The 23042-nt window shown below is 32.5% G+C and overlaps 1 protein-coding gene across 4 annotated transcripts in view; it reads right to left on the bottom strand.

Moving 5' to 3' along the window:
- The window catches only part of slc4a10b (solute carrier family 4 member 10b), an 84938-nt gene that overhangs the window by 23798 nt on the left and 38098 nt on the right, over positions 1–23042 (bottom strand). For 3 of the 4 annotated variants that reach the window (XM_058786621.1, XM_058786622.1, XM_058786623.1), the window contains 7 exons: positions 18870–19013; positions 17428–17566; positions 12004–12164; positions 7761–7949; positions 4449–4537; positions 1795–1952; positions 1627–1714 (listed from right to left, as the gene is read on the bottom strand). In XM_058786621.1, the coding sequence (XP_058642604.1) occupies positions 1627–1714; positions 1795–1952; positions 4449–4537; positions 7761–7949; positions 12004–12164; positions 17428–17566; positions 18870–19013 (968 nt within the window). Of the gene's footprint in view, positions 1–1626; positions 1715–1794; positions 1953–4448; positions 4538–6754; positions 6890–7760; positions 7950–12003; positions 12165–17427; positions 17567–18869; positions 19014–23042 lie in introns of those variants that run through there. The other variant, XM_058786624.1, reaches the window with a different exon arrangement.

Genomic DNA, 23042 nt, shown 5'->3' with positions numbered 1-23042 from the left:
AATTTCAATTTATATTTCTATAAATATATAAACTCAATTTTGAGGGGAAAAAAAAGTCAATTGTGACATATAAACTTGCAATTGCAATGAAAAGTCAGAATTGTGAGATAAAAAAAAATCACGATTACCTTTTAAATTTTTTCTATTTCATGGCGGAAACAAAATTGTGAGAAAAAATAATTGTGGGATATAAACTCAGAAGTTAGAGGAAAAAGTAAAAATTGCAAGACGTTAACCTCAAAATTCCAAGAAAAGTTAGAATTGTAAAATGTAAACTCAGAATTCCGAGAAAAACAGTCTGAATTGCAAGATGTAAGCTAAAAATGCTAAGAAAAAAAGGTCAGAACTGCAAGATGCAAAATTCAAATGAATTCCGGTGAGATGAAAATCTGAATTTTGAGTCAAAATTATGAGATTAAAACTCATAATTAAAAAAAAGAGGCAGAATTGCAAGATGTATTCTCAGAATTTCAAGAAAAAAAAGTCAGAATTGAAATATAAAAACTCAAAAAAAAAAGAAAGAAAAATGTCAGAATTGTGAGATCTAAACTCAGAATTGAGAGAAAAACGCACTGAAACACATTTTGGACATTACTCCTACAGTAGCTCTGTTTGTGTTTCATGAAAGAAAGAAAGAAAACAATGTGGTAAATAAATGATTTTCATTTTAAGACAAGCTATTTCTTTAAGATTTCATATACTGGAAGCCTGGAAGAAAAGCACATATTCACATTTTCACGCTCTTCAATAATGTCTTAAGATGTTGCCTTAGCAACATCAAGCAGCAGCTTGGCACGAGGGTGTTTTTCTGGCTAATTAGCAGTCATTTGCATGTTATTAGGGCTGGTCTGTAAGTCTCCTCTGCACCTCAAACACTAAGTGAGAGAGAATCTGCTGAGCTGTGAAAGACCTCAGGAGTCTCCAGTCCTCTCATCTCTGTGAAAACACTTCAGTCTGCACCAAATCCAGTTGATTCAAGCAATAAGCCACTCACGGTTGGGAATTTATGGGGTGTTTTACATACAATGCAAAGCATTGCAATTATATGATAAAAGATGGAAATGTTCAATATTGAGTTACACTTATTAATATTAATGGGTCAATGTATTACAGTTTTATATCTCTCTTAACATGTTGGATAAAATTTAAAACATAAATATTTTTAATTATTTAAGGTTTGAGTAGATGACAAAAACAGTTTTTTTTTTAAAGAAATATCCTAGGTGTTTCTTCAATTTTTTTCTTTCTCTAATTAAAAAATGCATCAAACAAAAGAACTTTCTCTTTTGAATATTGTATAATGAAATATCATTCTGAATTCTGTCATTTGATTAGTTATTAGGTTTCGTGTCTAAAAATTCCTTTTGATCAAATTACAGAAATTGGAATGACATATTCCATAAAATGTTTTTAAAATATATAATCAATTATTTGATAAAGCAATTTCAAGTTGACAAATCAGAATTTCATTTTCATAAATGCAGCTCATTTAATCAGAATTTAGAATTAGAACTCAAATTGATTTCGAATGATTCTAAATGCCTCTGGATCAAAGATAAAAAGTGAACACAAGAGTACTTTGTTAAAAGCTGTAAACAGCTGCAAAACAACTTCATGCCCTCTTACCTCATCTGTCATCAAAGTAGCAATTGATCTGCCGATCTCGTGATATTGTGGTCCTTTACCCAGAGGCCCCAGCAGGATGAACAGGAACCTGACAGATCAGCCACAAAACAGTAATGTAACTGGTGTCAGGTTATCAATATAGACTAAGCTGTCCGGTTCTATGCTCACCTGGTGGTAATGGGCACTTCCGCCAGGCCGTTCAGCATTACGGCAGGAGAGAGGCGGACAAACGCCACGACAGGCCTGTCCAGAAACTCCAGCTCTCCAACCAAAACATTAGAGGCCTCTGCACCCGGAGGAATCTTCTTCATGAAGTGCAGGTCTATCTACACAGAAATCATTATGCAGAGTCAGGTTACTGCATCGCTAGATGAGAAATACACATGCACACTGAGAACAAAGCCTGGCGTGGATGCTGTGAACAGGTTTATTATACAGACCTTATTATACAGATAAATAAATAGATTTTTTGCCAGAAGTTGATCCATCTGTAAATTGAATACTTTAGCAGTTATATAGATGTTGTTATTTTTTTTTTAAAAGACAACAAAATTACTCAAATTTTAACTTCAATTTGAATGAAAATGTTAACATTTTTAAATTCAAAATATTAATTTAAAAAACGTATTCAAAATATAAATAAAAACTATAACAGTATCTCAATAATACTAAAAAACCTAACCTTAGTATTTTCAAGCCATAATTATGCAACTCATCCATATCTAGGATTCTAAGTGATTTTCACATCTGGATATGGAATATTAAAAAGCATGAAAAACAAATCCATAAAGCTCTTTGTAAAATTCTGGAATTCCGATTCCTATGGAAATGTGTTCGTAGACTGGTTTAGGGTCAAAGGTCAAAATGATGTACAGAACCAAAGAGATTATTTATGTTTGCATAATGCAAAAGGCATGTGTTGTGTAAGATTTCATAATATTACTCTCTATATTATTGCAGCATTTCATTACGACCCCTGTGACCCCTGACAGCAGCGCAGCCGCTCTCTCATCTGTTCATGGGATCACAACATAATACCCACTTAATACAAGAAACAGAACAGTCTAATGTCAGGTAAAGAGGGTTTGAACCGCAGTGTGTTTGAAGCGTAATCCCTCTTCCCAGAACAGATGGAAAATCCACAGACCTCTGTGCACTGTACTGAACTGCAAGACGTCACACTGTAAAAGTCTTAGTTATTTTAACAGAAACTTTAAGTTGCTAAAGCAAATATGAATTAACAGGGCATTTCACTATAAAATGCAGTAAGATTTGTGTTTTTACAAAGAAAATTACAAAGAAATTAAGAACGTCCATAAAATGTGTAAGGAATAATTGACTTGGGTCCGTTGAATTATTAGAAAAATATTGCACACCCGAGGTGGTGATGTGGCCACGACGCGAAGCGGAGCAGCAGAGCAGCGAACAGCGCCGTTGTTGTTACCTCGCTTGTGAGAAGTCATGTAGTTTTTAAGTTGTTTACTGATAAAATCGTCAGAGTAGCGCTAACAACATTAGCACGACGTATGTTAGCGTGTGTGCAAACTGTAACTGTTATGCATGTGCGGTCTGTGAGGGAGAGAGAGCGGGAGAGATAAGAGTATGTGCTTTAAAGCGTAATTTTGTGGCAAAAACATAGACATGATCTGTCGTTTTTATCCTTTTGTTTACTATATTTATTTGTTTGGCCAGTGTTGTTGTGGGTTTTGGTTATTTTGCTGTTGTAAGACCTCTGAAATAACAGAAATCATTTGGCGAAGTGATATGGTCATGTAATGCGGTCAAGAGCTGCCTGGAACTACATTTGCTGTACGTTTCCCTGAAAATAATTGCACACCTTAGAACGTTCGTCAGCCAATCAGATTCAAGCATTCAACGGCCCCGTAGTATAAATGGAAATAAATGCACGTTTGTAGAATTCTACATTATATATTACATTTAGCAAGAAAATACATGTACTTTTAAGGGAATTGGTGATAAAATAATGATTTTTTAAAAATTGTTTTTTTGTACGATTAAAAATTCTGGTTATATAAACTACCTTTTAAAAGTTCAGGGTTAAGACTGTTTAATGCTTTTGAAAGAAGTATCTTATGCTCAAAAATACAGTACAATTGTAATATTGTGAAATATTATTACAATTTAAAATAGATGTTTTTTATTTGAATATATATTTAAAATGTCATTTATTCCTGTGATGCAAAGCTGAAAAAGTCTTCAGTCTCACATTCATGTTAAAAACTGTTTTTGCTGCTTAATATTTTGTGGAAACATTTTATTTTCAGGTTTCTTGATGAATAGAAAATTCAATTGAACAGCATTTATTTGAAATAGAATCTTTTGTAACATAAATGTTTTTATTATTACTTTTGATCAATTTAATACATATTTACTGAATAAAATCATTCATTTCTATTAAACACGCCTACACCCCACACATGTGAATGGTTGCATATCATGGTTTCTTCATAAATATTAAGCAGCACAACTGTTTTCACCATTGATAATAATCAGAAATGTTTCTTGAGCTGCAAATCAGCAAATTAGAATGATTTCTGAAGGACCATGTGACACTGAAAACTGGACTAATGATGCTGAAAATTCAACTTTACATCACAAGAATAAATTGCCTATATTTTAAAATATATTCAAATAGAAAAAACTTCATTTAAATTGAAATAATATTCCACAATATTGCAGCTTTACTGCACTTTTTAGCACATACATTCAGCCTTGGTGAGCAGAAGAGACTTCATTAAAAACATGAAATTTTTTTTAATGTTTCCAAACTTTTGACAAGTAGTTTAATTGTGCATCATTACCTTGCTGAAGTCCACAGCACTGTTTTCACGGCTCACGTCATTCTTGCCGTCTGTGGTCAGCGGTTGAGACTGCGGTGGAATCATCTGACCTGCAGACAGAGAGACTATCAATCAATCAATTCAATGACAATACTAATCAATGTTAATCAGCCGATGAATGGAACGCAGCATAAGCACCGGCTGTATTAAATGTAGCAGACTGAAATGATTGTGTTCATGGATCAGTAGGAGAGAATGATTTTAATGTAGGTCTGTCATGATCTCAGATGTGTTTTGACCATCACTATTGCTTACTACATCCGTAAAGAGACATAATGAGCAGAGAAGATGGCTAATACTAATTTCACATTTTTGCCTTCAAAAATGGATATAAACAAATGAATAAATCACCAAGCATCACTTTATGGAAACTCGATTGCGCTCTACACTAAAGGAGGCAGCTAAAGCAGCTTTCAGCGCATGAAGCAGCACCAAAGCCCTTAGTTAAGAGAGCATCTCACATGGCATGAACAGATTTGAGTTTATTAGTCATGCTCGCTGCTGTTTTAATGCCGCTTTGGCTCAGCGCTGCATGAATTACAGTACTAATGATGCTCTGAGCGTTTGCACAGCACAGAACGAAGGGCCTGGTACACTTCATGCGTTAGCGTTAGCGTGTGGGAAGCTGGCAATCTTCCTAAACATAAGCCCTGTATAAAGGTGATGAATATTCAGAATAGCCTTCACCTTCCTCACAGTACAATATCATGTCATTTATCTGCAAAATTACACTGCTTATCTACTGGGGCAAATTGTATAACACTAAATTCACACTTGCTGTTTACATTTGATTTCATTTTGTTAATTTATTTGGACAAAATGCATAATGCATAAATGTAAATGAATGTAAATTCAACATCAGTCTTTTTTTCAGTCAACAATTTTCAGTAGCATGAATGTAACTAAACTGTTGCTGCCTTCAAGTACTTAAAAGCCATAGTTAGTTATGTTTTTGTGCAGAAAAAAATCAATGTATTGGAAATATTTAAGCTTTTTTGGGGGGGGGCATTTGTGCTAAAACCAAGAGGAAAGGATGTGAATTAGGTGCCTAATTGACACTTTACTCTGTATTATATCCTTGTGCAGCAAAAGAGAATAATGGGAAATGTACTTCATCCAATAGAATGCAACGATTCCATTCATTTTCTCCATAAGGGAACTGATTTTAAAGCTAACTCATAAACCATTAAAAACAGATCTACTTTGAGTTACAAGGCTGTTAATCAATGGTATATGCTTTTGTTGAAACATTATTTTAACAATAATTGTGTTTAAACATGGAATTCCTAGTGAAAAACTACATTACCCATGATTCTTCAAATAAATTTCTATCAATCAGATACTTAAAACAAGCAAATTGCACCAAAAAAAACAAAAAAAAACTCTTTAGCACTGCGAAGTTGCCCTATGCTCTCAAACTGCTTATATATTTGTAAACATATACTTTTTATGCAATAAACATAAAATATGTTGTTTCTATAATCAACATATGTGACCCTGGACCACAAAATCAGTCATAAGGGTCAAAATTGAGATTTATACATCACATGAAAGCTGAATAAATAAGTATGGTTTGTTATGATAGGACAATATTTGGCGGAGATACAACTATGGAATCTGAGGGTGCAAAAAAAAAATCTGAATATTGAGAAAATCACCTTTAAAGTTGTCCAAATTAAGTCCTTAGCAATACATATTACTGATCAAAAATTAAGTTTTGATATATTTTATATATATTTACTAGAACTTCTTGTGTATCAATTTATGCATATACACTATGTATATGTAACTCCCTAACATATATCCTTGTTTTTGTGCCAGATATATGTTCATTTAATCATAATTTTTATTATATAATTTAAAATATTGTGCTTCTTAAGATTTTTAAATTTGTAAAAGTTTATTGGAGTACATTTTACAAGAAAACACTATTTCAGTCTTTCTACTTCAAAATTTCAAAATTGTCTTACTTGCTTAGTTGTGAAATTCTCCAGCAATTTCTGAGGCAAAACTATTTCTACATCATATTTCTTTCACTGCACTGTAAATTATAAGTGGCTTGTTGCTTCAGCAAAATTTCACAGTCACCTTTAGAGGTACAAGCAACTAAATGAATCCAGCCATGGCTATTGAAGTGGTTTTAGCTTAATAACATTTGCTATTTGTTATTAATATAATCTCAGAGAATCATGCATTCTCGTAGCCTGTCTCAGCATTTTAGACTACATTTTGTTTACCGCGTGCAACCTATTCGCTGAGATAACCACCTTCACACGTTATGTTTTAGGAAGCACTACAGCAGAAGGCAAAGTCTCTGAAGTTAAAAGTTGCCTGGATCCAAGCCGTCGTCTCTGTCCAGGCTGAAGGAGGCGGTGGGGTTCTGGTTTGGGTGGGTGGATGTGGAGGATGGAGGAGGGAGAGGTGAGGTGATGGACGCTCTGGACGAGCAGCACAGAGGCCAACATGGAGAACAGGATGAGACCTGCCCATCATTCCCACCACAAACAACTGATCGCCACAGAGGAGACTTAAAGAGATGAGATGAAGCACCTGTCAGACACACACACACACACACACACACACACATATAAAGAGAAGACAAGACAACAGAGACACTGAAACTCTGAGATGGTGGATCTGACATGTATGAGTTGATTTTTGGGAGTGACAGATTGAAACCAGCAACAACAGACAGTCAAATGGACATAAATTTGACAATTTTGAATTTTCAGAAGTGACAACTGCATTAAATAAGTAAATAAGTAAATTATCGTTCCATTCCCAACATCTTATTTTTTCCAGTTTGCAATCAATCAATATTTTAAAAACATAAATATTTATATATATGAAATACATAAAATGAAAATGATATATATTTATTTAAATTTGGTTGGTAATATTTTTAATGTTTTTGAAACTATGTCTCTTCTGCTCACTAAGGCTGTATTTATTTGAACAAAGATACAGTAAAATCAGTAAAATTGTGACATATTATTGCAATTTAAAATAAATGTTTTCTATTTGAAAATATTGTAAAATGTAAATATGCTATTTATTCCTGTGATGCAGATCTGAATTTTCAGCATCATGATCCTTCAGTAAAGACATTATAAATGTTTTTATTGTCACTTCTGATCAATTCAATGCATCCTGGTAAACAATAGCACTCATAGTTCAAATTCATTTACTGAATCCAATCTTTTAAACTGTAGTAGTATATAGTTTTGATGTCATTTTCAGAATCAGATTTTCTGTGCAAAGGCAACTACATACCGTTTTTGTCTATGCAGTTAGTCTCAGACTGCCTCTTGCCGATGTCGGCGAAAGAGCGGACGATGGGAATCCGATTGGCCAGTTTCTTCTGGTTCTGATGATGGTGCTGCTTCAGAAGAGCCTCTTTGACCTTCTTCCTGACATCCTCTTCAAGATGCCCAGCCACTTCCTGTTGGTCCAGCACCATTTCTAAGAAATTCAACATACAACATCACAAATGATCAGCAGCAGAAGATAAAATGGATTATTACTGGCCTAAGAAAACACAAAGATACAACTATTTGAAAATCTGGAATCTGAGGGTGCAAAAAAATCTAAATATTGAGAAAATCGCCTTTAAAGTTGTCCAAATGAAGTTTTTAGCAATGCCAAAAAATAAGTTTTGGTATATTTACAGTAGGAAATTTACAAAATATCTTCATAGAACATGATCTTTACTTAATGTCCTAATGATTTTTGGCATAAAATGTACCCATACAATGTATTTTTGGCTATTGCTACAAATATGCTACTTAAGACTGGTTTTGTGGTCCAGGGTCACATACATATATATGTATATATAGATGATTTTTACATGAACATGAACAGCGGCACAGATGTGCAGCAGTATAGACCTGCTGAATGCTATATTCATCTTCATATGTGCCTCCAAAGTGTTAGTTATGTATTTTCAAACCTGAATAATAAATAGAATGATGAATTCTTGATACGGAGTTAATGTGATCTTTAAATGGCTAATCTGTGCTAAATGTTTGGCAAAAACCTCATCTGTGTCTATTGTGCAGATGTTCCTTGAACTCTGCATCAAGAAACTGACATTGATGTTGATGACAAGCGATGGAGCAGCTGCTCAGAGATCCGTCGCATGTATCTGATGATGCAGAACAGCTTCGAGTAATGCAAAATTCACATGCTTAAGAGAGTGAGGTGCAAACACTGTATAATTCATGACTGACACTAAGTGATAAAGTGATAAAGACAATTTCCACAGCGCACTCACCTCTGGAGGCTTGTGCATTGAAATTACATTAAAAAATACAGTTTGTATACAGATAGAATGATGACTTCTACAACACACGTTGACCTTTAGTGACAACATGTCCCAATATTGGTTATGTTGTCACAAAAGGTTAAAGTGTGTTGTAGAATTCTATCTATTTTTCAGGTTATGAATACATATATATATATATATATATATATATATATATATATAATATTAATATGCAAATTAATATGCAACTCTCTCTCATGCTCAACTCATGAAATACTGATGCTCAGAAGCTGAACACTGAACACTAGAACTTTGTACACATGTGCCAATTACCTGAGCTTTAAACACTGTGAGTCTGTACATATGGCTTGAGCTCTCTTACACAAATCCCACAGAGATTAAAGTGTAAAACTCAGTTTAAGGTGTTCCTCAGCGGCATATGAGCTCTGGCACATCCTATTAAAATGTGCTAATTTGACAATCGAAGCTCATTTGACCAGAAATAGCAAACATTTTATGAGCACAGGAGAGGGTAAATCTCATGGAAACATGTTCAGGTCACAGTTCGCCATGCAATCAAAACAGGAAAAAACAACAAATTATATTTTACAAAAAGGAAATGAAGTCTATTTTTATGACTGTTAATTTTTTCTTTTGCATTTTCACTCACAATTTTCCCACAGGGTTTCTGCAGGATTTTTAAGCTCAAATTTAAGACTTTTTAAGACCTTTTTAAGACCTGCACAAATAAAATTAATACCATATGAGCAGGGTAGGGCAATGTCTATGGTAAACTATTAAACTGTAAAATGACTGTAAAAAGCATGATTTACAGTTCAGATATAAGTGTTCAGGAAAACAAAAGGTTTTATAAAATGATACACTTCACATTTCAGCCTTTAAACCATTTTTTAAGAAAATGGATGAGTCAAAAATATTAATTACATTAATTTAAACAAGTATTAGCAATAAATTATTATATTAATTAAATAACATACAAACACATTTTACTGTTTAGATTTTTATAATGAATTATCTTCTTATTGACCCACCAGTTCACATTTACAGCTTGTTTGCAGGGTAAAAACATGGGTCGATTTTCACATTGGTCTGAACAAAAAACCTAATGTTCCATACCAGAGGCTGCAGTTCTAGGACCCTATTTTTTGGGACAGCGCTATCTACTCCAACAGAGGAGACCTGATTCAAACATTAAACAAACAAACAGATGCAAAGACTAGATCCATGGAAACTATTCATTTTTTATCTTTCCATCTTATTTTTAATGTAAGAGCTAGCGTGAACCATTTGAGGGGGAGTCAGCAATCTCCATTTAGCCTTTTTAGCTGTGCAAAACAGTTCATTGTGATGCTGGATGTTGTAAATTAGTATTTGTATTCAAATTATTTTACATTTATTGTAACTGAATTTAAAACCAGAATATATAGAATATATTGAAATAAATTAGGTTAAATATTTCAAGAGGGTTACCAACGGGTATGTTTAGGGTTAGGAGTTGGTTAGGACAATAATTAAGTGTATACAATTAAACAACTACATAATTCCTTAAAAAATAATAATATACAGAATTGAATAGCAAGTGCTATAAAATAGTATGAGCCACTAATATTTGGTCATTTAGCAGATGCTTTTATCCAAAGCGACTTATAAATGAGGACAATGGAAGCAATCAAAATCAACAAAAGAGCAATGATATGCAAGTGCTATAACAAGTCTCATTTAGCCTAACGCAGTACACATAGCAAGGTTTTTTTTTTTTTTTTTTTTTTTTTTTTAAAGAATAGAATTAGAATAGAGAGAGCTAGAGTTAGAGGGTCAAATAAAGATGGAAGAGATGTGTTTTTAGACGATTCTTGAAGATGGATAAGGACTCAGCTGCTGGGATTGAGTTGGGCAGGTCATTCCACCAGGAAGGAACAGTTAATGTAAAAGTCTGTGAAAGTGATTTTGTGCCTCTTTGGGATGGTACAATAAAGCGACGTTCACTTGCAGAACGTAAGCTTCTAGAGGCACATAAGTCTGAAGTAATTAATTTAGGTAAAGTGGTGCAGAGCCAGTGGTCGTAGCTATTGGTAGCCAGTGCAAATTGATAAACAGAGGTGTGATGTTCTTCATTCTCTCTTACATTATTTTTGGCTCATTAAAAATTAATCTTGCTGCATGTTCTGGATTAATTGTAAAGGTTTGATAGAACTGGCTGGAAGACCTGACATAATACATACATACAAAAAAAAAAAAAATAATAATAATAATAATAATAATAATAATAATAATATATATATATATATATATATATATATATATATATATATACATATATATATATATATATATATATATATATATATATATATATATATATATATATATATATATATATATATATATATATATATATATAGGGTCCTAGAACCGGTTCTGAAACTACAGCCTCTGGTATTGCATGAATACACTACTCACAACAACAGCCTTATTGAACATGCGCATTCATTCTCTGCCAGCAGGAGGCGCTTTCGAACGGTTTCCGCGGTAACGCCGGAACACAAAGCAGCGCAGCACTGGACTTTGAAACGTGCTGCGCTCATATTTATAGCTTTTTGAAGTTTAATTGTCACATTAAGCTGCATCGTGATTCTGGTCTGTACCCAAATTTAAGACCTCTTGAAATCATAATTAAGACTTTCTTGTACAATTTAAGACTTTTTATGACCTTAAATTTGATAAAGTAAATTTAAGACATTTTAAGACTTTTTAAGGACCCGCGGAAACCCTGTTCCCAAACTCTCATTACCAAACTGCATATTTTGTTTTTACATTTTCAAGAATTGTAATAATTCTCAATAGTGATTCTCATTACTATACTGTCATTTTTACTGTATTATAGTGCAAGATGCTAGAATACAATGATTTTATATTTAAAAAGTAAAGACAGTTCAGAAAATACTACTGTACAATGAATGAACAGTTTATAATTTTTTATTCATTTTTATTTATTTTTTGTTGTTCTTGTTTTTTGCATTAATGAGAATTATTTGGGGAAATGTAATTCTCATACAAATTATGTCTCAATACAAACATTACCCCAAAACACTTAATGCCTTCTCTCTATTTTTTCCTGGTTTATTTATTTTTTGGGTTAAATGTGACCCAGAAATGGTACATTTCACCCAAAAGCCCAGTGTGTTTGTATTGAAATCAGTTACATTGTATTTCTTTAGTATAAAACACAACCTGCAATCTCCTCCAGAGAGCTGGCTCTCATGTCCAGCATGACGGTGCCGTTGATGATGCAGCTCCGCAGCTCAAAGAGACTGTGCAGAGAGAGCGTCGCAACGTATGGTTTACTCCAGCGCTCACCTCCGTCCTCCACGTCCTCTTCAAACTTCAGCCACCTGGACAAAGAGACACAGACACTGTTAAAGGAATAGTTCACTCAATAATAAAAATTTGCCGAGAATGTACTCATCCTCAGGTCATCCAAGATGTAGATGAGTTTGTTTCTTCATCAGATTTGGAGAAATGTAGCATTACATCACTTGCTCACCAATAGATCCTCTGCAGTGAATGGGTGCCGTCAGAATGTGAGTCCAAACAGCTGATAAAAACATCACAATAATCCACAAGCAATCCACACCACTCCAGTCCATCAACTAATGTCTTGTGAAGCCAAAAGTTGCGTATTTGTAAGAAACAAATCCATCATTAAGACATCCATAACCCATAATAATGCTTCCTCCAATGAAAAAGTCCATCTCCTGTTGTCTCAAAATCCACCCACATATTTGTTTAGAGTTGTTTTGTTCTGCTTTGGCTTGTAAACGGTGCTTGATCTGTGCAGATTTCTCTCCTGATTCAGCCAGAAGCAACAGTTTAAAGTTGAAACGTCTGAATGCTAGATTTGTTTCTTACAAACATGCATTTTTTCACTTTGCCAAATGTTAACTGATGGACTGGAGTGGTGTGGATTATTGTGATGTTTTTATCAGCTGTTTGGACTCTCATTCTGACGGCACCCATTCACTGCAGAGGATCTATTGGTGAGCAAGTGATGTAATGCTACATTTCTCCATATGTGTTCTGATGAAGAAACAAACTCATCTACATATTGAATGGCCTGAGAATGAATAAATTGTCAGCAGATTTTCATTTTTGGGTGAAAACTGCAGCCAGAATACCAATAAGAGCTTCATGACACATTTCAGAATTAAGATCTGAAAAGTCATAACTTTCATATGAAGCTCTCGTACAAATCCAGAAGAAACAGAATATAGTGCACAAGATGACTTTATTTCATATGCCAAATATATCATATTTGTCCTTTTTAGAGCTCGACCGCATTATGAACTGTCATGAATGTTATGCAGGTGAATAAATAATAACATAAATAACCTTCCTTATAACCTTTACTGAATAAGTAAATGGGAATTTTTGTTGCCTCATGTGAATTTTTAATATTTTTAGATCTAAAGCACTACAGTCTACATGTTGTCTTTGCTTATTGAAGAAAAAATGAAAGCAAACCTCATGCTGAGTGCACTTGCATTTAGATGTGATGCCATATGACAATGTAGAAACCATCATCATTATAAGTGCTTTATTTAGCCTTTCTGTTTGATCACACGCACACAAACATTACACAACAATGCTTCTTTATATAACCTCAGCTCTCTTGGAATAATGCCGCTCAACAGATTTAACGCATTAAACATCACTCATGCTCTCAAAACACATGAGAGCAGCCAAGAATCAATCTCTTAAAATTGCTCAACATTAACACTCACTGTCAAAATATTGATTAATTATTTGTGGGCTAATAACAGGCTAATAACAATTATTTTTTGCTGAGATGGAGAAAAGCAGAAATCTTTTAAAAATAGTTTAAAGCTCATGTGTCAAGTGCTTTAAAATGTAATTTGTGCATTTATTATGAATCTGAACTAAGCATGCAGTGTCCTAAACCTTTTTTTTAACAACCTGTTATGTACTGACCTTGGTACATTTCCACGAGGGCCATTTAGTGATGCCATTTCCTGTTCTTGGGGTTTCTTGTCACATGCATTGGTCATATGACAAAATACATAAATGGCCTCCTGTGTGTTGTTTTTACTAAACTTTTTTCTAATATCATATCATTTTAGTTTTGATTTTAGTTTAAGTTTTAATAATATGTTGTTATGTGCTTTTGTCATTTGTCATTTATTAGTTTTATTTTTTATGTCTATTATACCATACATTTTATTTTTTTTAGTTTATTTTTAGTTTTAATTTGACCTTTTTATGACATTATATCTTTTAATTGTCAAATCAAATAACCCCAAGAATAAAAAAAATAAAAAATATTTATTAGGATATGTATACTCATATTGTATTCAAGGTTTTCAGAAAATCACTTTTTACTATATGATTATTCCACTTTTTAGAGACACTATTGAAAAGCACCAGATGGAAATATCAGATCAGAGAGTTAGTTTAATATTATTTATATGCCATATTATATATATATATATATATATATATATATATATATATATATATATATATAAAATGTGCTTTCATTTTTAGATTTTTGGTTTTCATTTTATTTTAAATTTTAGTAATATGTTAAGTGCTTTTGTAATTTTTATTATTTTTATATATATATATATATATATATATATATATATATATATATATATATATATATATATATATATATATATATACAGTGGTGTGAAAAGTGTTGGCCCCTTCCTGATTTTTAAATTTTTTGCATACAGTGGGGCAAAAAGTATTTAGTCAGCCACCAATTGTGCAAGTTCTCCCACTTAAAAAGATGAGAGAGGCCTGTAATTTTCATCATAGGTATACCTCAACTATGAGAGACAAAATGAGAAAAAAAAATCCAGAAAATCACATTGTAGGATTTTTAAAGAATTAATTGGTAAATTCCTCCGTAAAATAAGTATTTGGTCACCTACAAACAAGCAAGATTTCTGGCTCTCACAGACCTGTAACTTCTTCATTAAGAGGCTACAGGCCTCTCTCATATTTTTAAGTGGGAGAACTTGCACAATTGGTGGCTGACTAAATACTTTTTTGCCCCACTGTATTTGTCACACTTAAAAGATTCAGATCATCAAACAAATTTTAATATTACACAAAGATAATGCAAGTAAATGCAAAATGCAGTTTTTAAATGATGATTTTATTTATTAAGGGAAAAAAATTGTCACTACCAGTTATTAGGTTTAGGGGGCAAGCACTTTTTCACATAGGGCCATGTGGGTTTGGATTTTGTTTTCCCTTCATAATAAAAAACTGCATGTTGTGTTTACTTGTGTTATCTTTGATTAATATTTAAATTTGTTTAATGATCTGAAACATTAAAGTGTACGACGGCGTTTTAGTGCCTCGTTAAAAAATAAAAAAAAATCTAAGATTACGAGATTAAAGTCGGAATATTTCGAGAATAAAGTCGAAACTACGAGAATAAAGTAGAAATGTTTCGAGAATAAAGTCGAAATGTTACGAGAATAAAGTCGAAATGTTACGAGAATAAAGTCGAAATGTTTCGAGAATAAAGTCGAAATGTTTCGAGAATAAAGTCTAAATGTTTCGAGAATTTAAATCGTAGAAATTAAAGTTATAATATTTTGAGAGTATAGCCTATATCACGCATGCAAATAGCCCGCATTGAGAGCAGCGGGAGAAGTTGCCGGGCCACCGGAATTGATTTGAATATTGTTGCGTCCGAGCGGCCGCATCATCTTACTGGGATGTCAATTTTAAGGACTCGCGGAACAGCTTAATATCAAGAATATGATATTTATTAACAGACTGAACAGGAACAACTGTTTATCTTAACATCAGCTCACACACTCAATCGACATTCCTTTGGGGGGCGCTGTAGCTCTCTTATTTAACCCTTTTTTAATACACTACAAATATATGTGGGATTATTAGCAGAAATCATATCATGTGTCATACTCACGGGGACAGTATGCTTGGAAATAATATTTAATGTATTCCACTGCATTCGTTATTTGTAGTGCGCCAGCCGCCCAATAGCAATTAAGCTTTGTGCTTTTAGTGCTTTTAATATAAAACAAAGTCTCAGCTTTCAAAATCAGTTTTATAACGAAACACAAATTATGTGTCTTACAATAATGTGATTTTCAAGATCTTTAATGTGGCGTGACAGATCGCTGTATTTATGTGAATAAATTCATTACATTATTGTGAAAATTCCACCACCTGCTCCACAAAAACGTCCCAAACTTTCATTCCTCACACAGCCTGTTTAATTAAACAGCAATAAAACGTTCTAAAGGTTGAAGTGGACTCAAATTTGTTAACATACGTTATATTGTTGTCTTTTCTGCTGTAAACATTAAGTGACTATTCACAAACTGTTTTATTCATGGTATACTGTAAATGAGGACATAATATTTAATGTCTTCCATTCATTATTTGTAGCGCGCCAGCCAACCAGTAATCACAACAATTTTGTGCTTTGTTGCTTTTACACACAGCTCAGCTTTCAAATTCTGTCAGTTTTATAACGAAATACAAATTATAAATGTGTTTTTGCTCTTTATTTCAAGTTTATAGCAAGATATAAATTGAAGGAACATCATAAGGCATAAAAAAAAAAGTTTAGCCTAATTTATAATGAAAATGTCTCGTCGTTCGTTATTGTAATCGGAAAGATGATTGACTCACATGCTGCTTAACAAACACATTATTGCAATATAGCCTACATATTGTTTGTATTTCGCTATAAAACTGACAGATTTCGAAAACTGAGATTTGGAATATCTCCCGGTGCTCCAAATTCGGGCCATTTGCATGAGCAAAAGGCTAGAATAGCCTATCTCAAAATATTATAACTATATAATCTTTATTCTCAAAACATTTTGACTTTAATCTCGAAACATTTTGACTTTATTCTCATAGTGTTTCGACTTTATTCTCGTAATATTTCGACTTTATTCTCGTAGTGTTTCAACTTTATTCTCGTAATATTTCGACTTTATTCTCGTAGTGTTTCAACTTTATTCTCGTAATATTTCGACTTTATTCTCGTAATGTTTCGACTTTATTCTCGTAACATTTTGACTTTATTCTCGTAGTTTCGACTTTATTCTCGAAATATCACGACTTTAATCTCGTAATCTTCGATTTTTTATTTTTTTTAACGAGGCACTAAAACGCCGTCGTAAAAGTGTGACAAAAATGCAAAAAAATAAAACATTAGGAAGGGGCCAACACTTTTTCACACCACTATATATATATATATTTTTGCCTACATTTGTATTTTTAATTTCATTTTCATTTTTAGTTCGACCTTTTTATGACTTAAAATATTAATATTTAAATAAATTAATAAATATATATACACTCATATTCTATTCAAGGCTTATGAAAACATTTTTTCACTTTTACTAGATGATTGTCCCATTTTTTTTTTTTTTTTTGGAGACATTTGATAAAATCAGGATTAAAGATTGTCATATATATATTTATTATTTTCTTTAAAAATCTGTATTTTATGTTATTTTTAAAATGATTTTTTATCTTCTCAGACATCATTATTTGTCTTTGACACATAAGTGCATATTGAATGACTGAATCCAGACAGGTGAAGTCACATGACCGAGTCACATGGGTCAGTACCTGGCGGTTTCTCTCCACTCAGCATCCTCTCCGTTGCGCAGGCATATCTCGTCCAGCTCGGTGAAGAGGTCGTGTGGTATGTGCTCTTCATCATCATCCTCGGTGCCCAGCAGAAACTGAACCCTCTGAGAGGGAGTATCTGTGACACAGCATTTCAATGACTTCAATAAACGACCAAGCTCAGTTCAAAAGGTCACATGGCTAAAACAGGCAGCTAAAAGCTTCAGAGACCCGAAACTGTTCTGTGTTCAACGCATGTTATGTGGATAATAATAAAGCACAGAAAAGAAGCAGCTGCTCTCTAGCAGGACTGAGTCATCATGATGAGCTGCTAAAGGAGCAACACACACTCCAACTCAGAGCCTGTCGAGATCACACACAAACAGAGAGAGAGAGCTTCAAAGAAACATAATACAACAGGACAGACCGTCAAAGGGAAACAGAAATGATGAAAGGATATCAGAAGGAACAGAGGAAGACAGCAAACAAAGAGAAAAAAGGAAGGACAGAAAATAAAGAACACTGCAAAAACATTTTTGTTTTGTTTTTGCAAAACATCGAAATATTTTTAATTCAAGATACATTTGCTTGAGATGAAAAAGGACATTATTATTTAAATAAATGTATTACATTTTTAATTTATGAACATTTTATTTAGATTCATTCATTCAAAATTCAATTTGCTTACCTCTCTGGCAGATTTTATTGTTTGTTTTGTTTGATTTTGTTTTGAGCATAAATTTGCTTAATTTTGATGATTTTTTAGAAAACAAAATCAACATCTTAAATCGTTTTGTAAATGTATGTAAATGTATCTTGAATTAACCCTGTAAAGACATTTTTAAATGGAACAGTGTATTGAACCAAAAAAAAAAAGTTTGCATATGTTTTATTTTATTACATTTTTTTATGTGATGCATCAGGCTTTTATGGCTCATATATTATGATAAAGTAAGAAAGCAGATGAAAAAAACATTTCAATTTCATTCAGAGGCCCAAACTGTCACACTATATCTCAAAATAATATGTTTTATTAAGATGATATTTAAATTCCTAGTTTTATGATCAAAACATACAATGCAATGCAATACAATGATGATTAAGAGACGAACAAATAAATCCTCAAAAGCCTGATGATCATGCTCGCATTTGAATATGACATTTATAATAAATAATATCTTGATAATCAAGTAATCAACCTAAGCTGCTTCAGTTCAGAAAGAAATCTGAAAAATCAGATCTGAAGCTGGACGTTTGTACATTTATAAGGCCTTTTACTTGCTAAAAATGTAGATGACAGAAGGCGAGAAGTAGATTGTGTGCGACAGGTTTTTCAGATTAGAAACTGGCTTTATAGGGTTAAGAATGTTTAGATATTTGTGCTGAAATACAGGACAAAAACACTGAGTAAGAAAGTAGCTGAAGGAAGGATGGATGGTTACTGTATGAAGGAGATTCGTGTCCGTCTTCGACGCCCGAGTCTCTCTCCCTGCTCCTCTTTCTGTGTCGGTGTCCGTGATGACGGTGACGGCGGTGGGTTCTTCTGCCCAGAGGAACATGAACCCCGATATACAGAGTCCTGTGACCTATCCATCAAACACAAACACAAGCACTCAGAGACGGTAGAAAATATAGAAAATGATTTAGTTCATGTTCTGAGGTCACTTGGCAGTTTTTCAACAACAGAAAACATAACTTTCACTGAAATCAAACCTCATACAAACTGTAAAAACATGATCTTTCAGTGCAATTGGAACATGCTAAATGCTCATCTATAAAATATTTTTTAAAAGACAATATTTTAAAGTTGTGGATAACAAATACTGGGCAAAATATTTTTTTTTCAGACAATTCTGGAGCAATATTTTCCAGCAGTGAATGAATTGCTGTGATCAAAAACACCAGGATAGGCCAGAATATCAGAGCAGTGTTATTTTAGTATTATTAATACAGTATTTATACCATAATTTATAGTATTTCAAATATAATGTCTATATTATTTCTATTGTAGTATTCTATTTATTTTAGTATTATTATAGTCATCTATTTTTATATAATATTTATAGTATTGGCTTTCATGTTTATCATATTTCATTTTAATTTTAATTTAGGTTTTAGTAATACATTGTGTTGTCATTTTTAATACTTTTATTTAATTTTCCTATTTTTACTAATTTTTTACTTTTTATTTCAGTTTTAGTTTAATTTAGTTTATTTTAAGTTAGCCAGAAAACCTTTCTAATTTTCATTTATTCATCTTTTCATCAAATATTCATATTTTATTTGAGCTTTATTTCAATCAGAGAAACACAGAGTTATTTTAGTAATATTTACATATATACTATTATTGTATTTGAAGTATTAGCTTTTATTTTTGTATTTTCTGTTTTGCTTTAGTTAAACTTTCATCATTTTTATTAGTTTTTGTTTTTAATGTTTCTATTTTCTATTTTAATTAAATGTATTTTTTTTATTTCAGTTTTTCTTTAAGACAATTATTGAGCAATATTTTCCAGCACTGAATGAAATATAAGTATATTAATAAAACATTTCACAACATTTCAACATAATCAGCATTTATAATTAACTGTGTTCATTTCTGGATGGATTTTCTTTTTACTGACTCTGAATTGCAATGTATGATGGGATTGTCTTTTCCATAAATGACAAATGCAGTACTGCTTTAGTATTCAGCCAAAAGAAGGCGTCTTAGAAGGCTGCATAATTATGCTTTGACTCATTTGAAATAATTTTCCTTCATAATTATGAATTATAAAGCACAATTATAAAATAATTATACAGCTGCCTGCTTTTTGGAACGGATGCTGCCTTAAACATATGATACCTTATTGCTGTCTAGGTAGGCAGCTCACGAGGTTTTGAAGTGGATAATTCACTAGAAACACTTTGGTGTACTCTTTTTTTGGTTCAATAATTACATTTGCTAAACATATTTAACCCATACAGTTATTCATCCTTTTTGAACAATGCTAAAACAACAGTCATCACTCACTTTAATTTATGTGCTGGGAAAACATAACATATGTCCATCATATATTATTATATATCATCTGTCTGAAAACATAACATACACACATTTAATGGCAACATACAGAAACATATCTTTCTGCTCCTGCCAGTAAAATGTCTCTAAACGGCTGCTGAAAGCTGGATGAAATGAGGCTTAAATCACATCATAAAGCTCTCCTGGTGTCTCTGTGAATTACATAACATTATGAGAAGGACTGAAAGCGTTGTCCTGCGATGGGAAACGCTCAATGACATGAGCTCACAGATCCATTTCCAAAGCTTTAGACTTTATACGATTGACATGGTATGTTTACGAACACTGAAAATTCATGACATGTGAAACTTGAGATGACGTGCAGATGCTCATAATATTCAGAATATCATATATGGTGTAATAAACAGTGTTATTTTCAGATTCCATTTTAATGTTAGTAAGTTTGTTATGTGCTTTGGTAATTTAATTTAATTTAATGTAATTTAATTTAATTTAATTTAATTTAATTTAATTTAATTTAATTACTATTTTTGCCTCGATTTGTATGTAGGTTTTCTATTTTTTTAATCTATTTATATCTTTCTATTTTGCCTACATTTATTTATTTCAACTTTATTTCTATTAATAAACAACAGTGTTATTTTAGTATTTTTATATACTTTTATATTATTTATACTATAATTTATCATGTATAGTATTTATAATAAAATTTATATACTACTATTTATATCTGCTTGAACTATTATAGTATTTGCTTATTTTTATGTTTTCAGTTATCATTTTAATTTTAGTTAAACGTTTTGTAATATGTTATGTGCTTTTGTCATTTTTATTAGTTTTTGCTTTAATGTTTCTTTAGTAACTTTATTTAAATTTGAATTTTATTTAGTTTGATTGAAGTTTTTATTTTTAAGATTAAGCTTTTCATATAATATTTATATTATATTATATTTCAGCCATATTTCAGTAAACAAAAATTATTTTTAAAAGTTTCATTTTTCGTTAACAACATTGTATCACAGACTTGATGGTGAGCTCCTAGCAACCGTTCAGATCACCATAGCAACTGCCTAGCAACCACTTGTACACTTCAGCAGTGAATTAGCAAAAAATTAGGAAATTGTCACTTCACATTTTCTTCTTTATGCACAATACATCCTCCATGCAAGAACATGCGAAGTGTATTTTGCTTATGTACCATTTTGCAGCTCCTGGGCTGATCTAAATAAACCCTTATGTGTCTGAATCTGAACAAATGATATTTATTCAAAAGCTGAAAGTTAATTTGTATGCAACAGTGAATGAGGAAAAGTCATATTTTTGCTGTCACAAGCAGTATTTTCAGTACAGCTCAGTCTAATATATATATATATAGATATATCTATCTATCTATATATATATATATATATATATATATATATATATATATATATATATATATATATACACACATATACAGTATCTCACAGAAGTGAGTACACCCCTCACATTTTTGTAAATACTTTATTATATCTTTTCATGTGATAGCACTGAAGAAGTGACACTTTGCTACAATGTAAAGTAGTGAGTGTACAGCTTGTATAACAGTGTAAATTTGCTGTCCCCTCAAAATAACTCAACACACAGTGTAAATTAATGTCTAAACCTAAGTGAGTACACCCCTAAGCGAAAATGTCCAAATTGAGCCCAATTAGCCATTTTCTCTCCCCGGTGTCATGTGACTCGTTAGTGTTACAAGGTCTCAGGTGTGAATGGGGAGCAGGTGTGTTAAATGTGGTGTTATTGCTCTCACTCTCTCATACTGGTCACTGGAAGTTCAACATGGCACCTCATGGCAAAGAACTCTCTGAGGATCTGAAAAAAAGAATTGTTGCTCTACATAAAGATGGCATAGGCTATAAGAAGATTGCCAAGACCCTGAAACTGAGCTGCAGCATGGTGGCCAAGACCATACAGCGGTTTAACAGAACAGGTTCCACTCAGAACAGGCCTCGCCGTGGTCGACCAAAGAAGTTGAGTGCACGTGCTCAGCGTCATATCCAGAGGTTGTGTTTGGGAAATAGACGTATGAGTTAGGGCTGGGCGATATGAGCAAAAATTCATATCTCTGTATTTTTTGGCTGATTTGCGGTATACGGTATATATCTCGGTATTTTCTACGCTTTTATATTTGGATTAAAAGAAATAAACTTGCTTTTAAAGCAGAAGTTAAATTCACTAAACTAAAAATGAAAATAATAAAAAAAGCACAGACTAAAAAGGCTGTTTTGATTACTCCGTTACAGTCACTTTAGTTGGTGCTATCATACAAATACACTCACTTGTAGGTTTAAAATTCTACATATGACACATTTATTGTCCAACTACAAATATTTCAGCAAAATGTATATTTTAGTCAGAATTATTGTGGTCCTATTACACTGAGTGTCTGTTTGGCGCGTACGCACGCGGCAGCGCTCGTTCAATGAAGTCTGTGAAGTTTAACGGAGAATCTCAAAGCAGAAGGCTCACGCACTTCTGACAGCAAAATGGAAATATTTCCATGGCTTTCTAACATTTAAAGATGAAATGTAAGTTATGCATTTAGGAA

This window comes from Onychostoma macrolepis, chromosome 09 (genome assembly GCF_012432095.1).
Source record: "Onychostoma macrolepis isolate SWU-2019 chromosome 09, ASM1243209v1, whole genome shotgun sequence".
Lineage (NCBI taxonomy): Eukaryota > Metazoa > Chordata > Actinopteri > Cypriniformes > Cyprinidae > Onychostoma > Onychostoma macrolepis.
The sequence above is the reverse complement of the archived record's forward strand: the minus strand, read 5'-3'. Positions and strand labels throughout refer to the sequence as shown.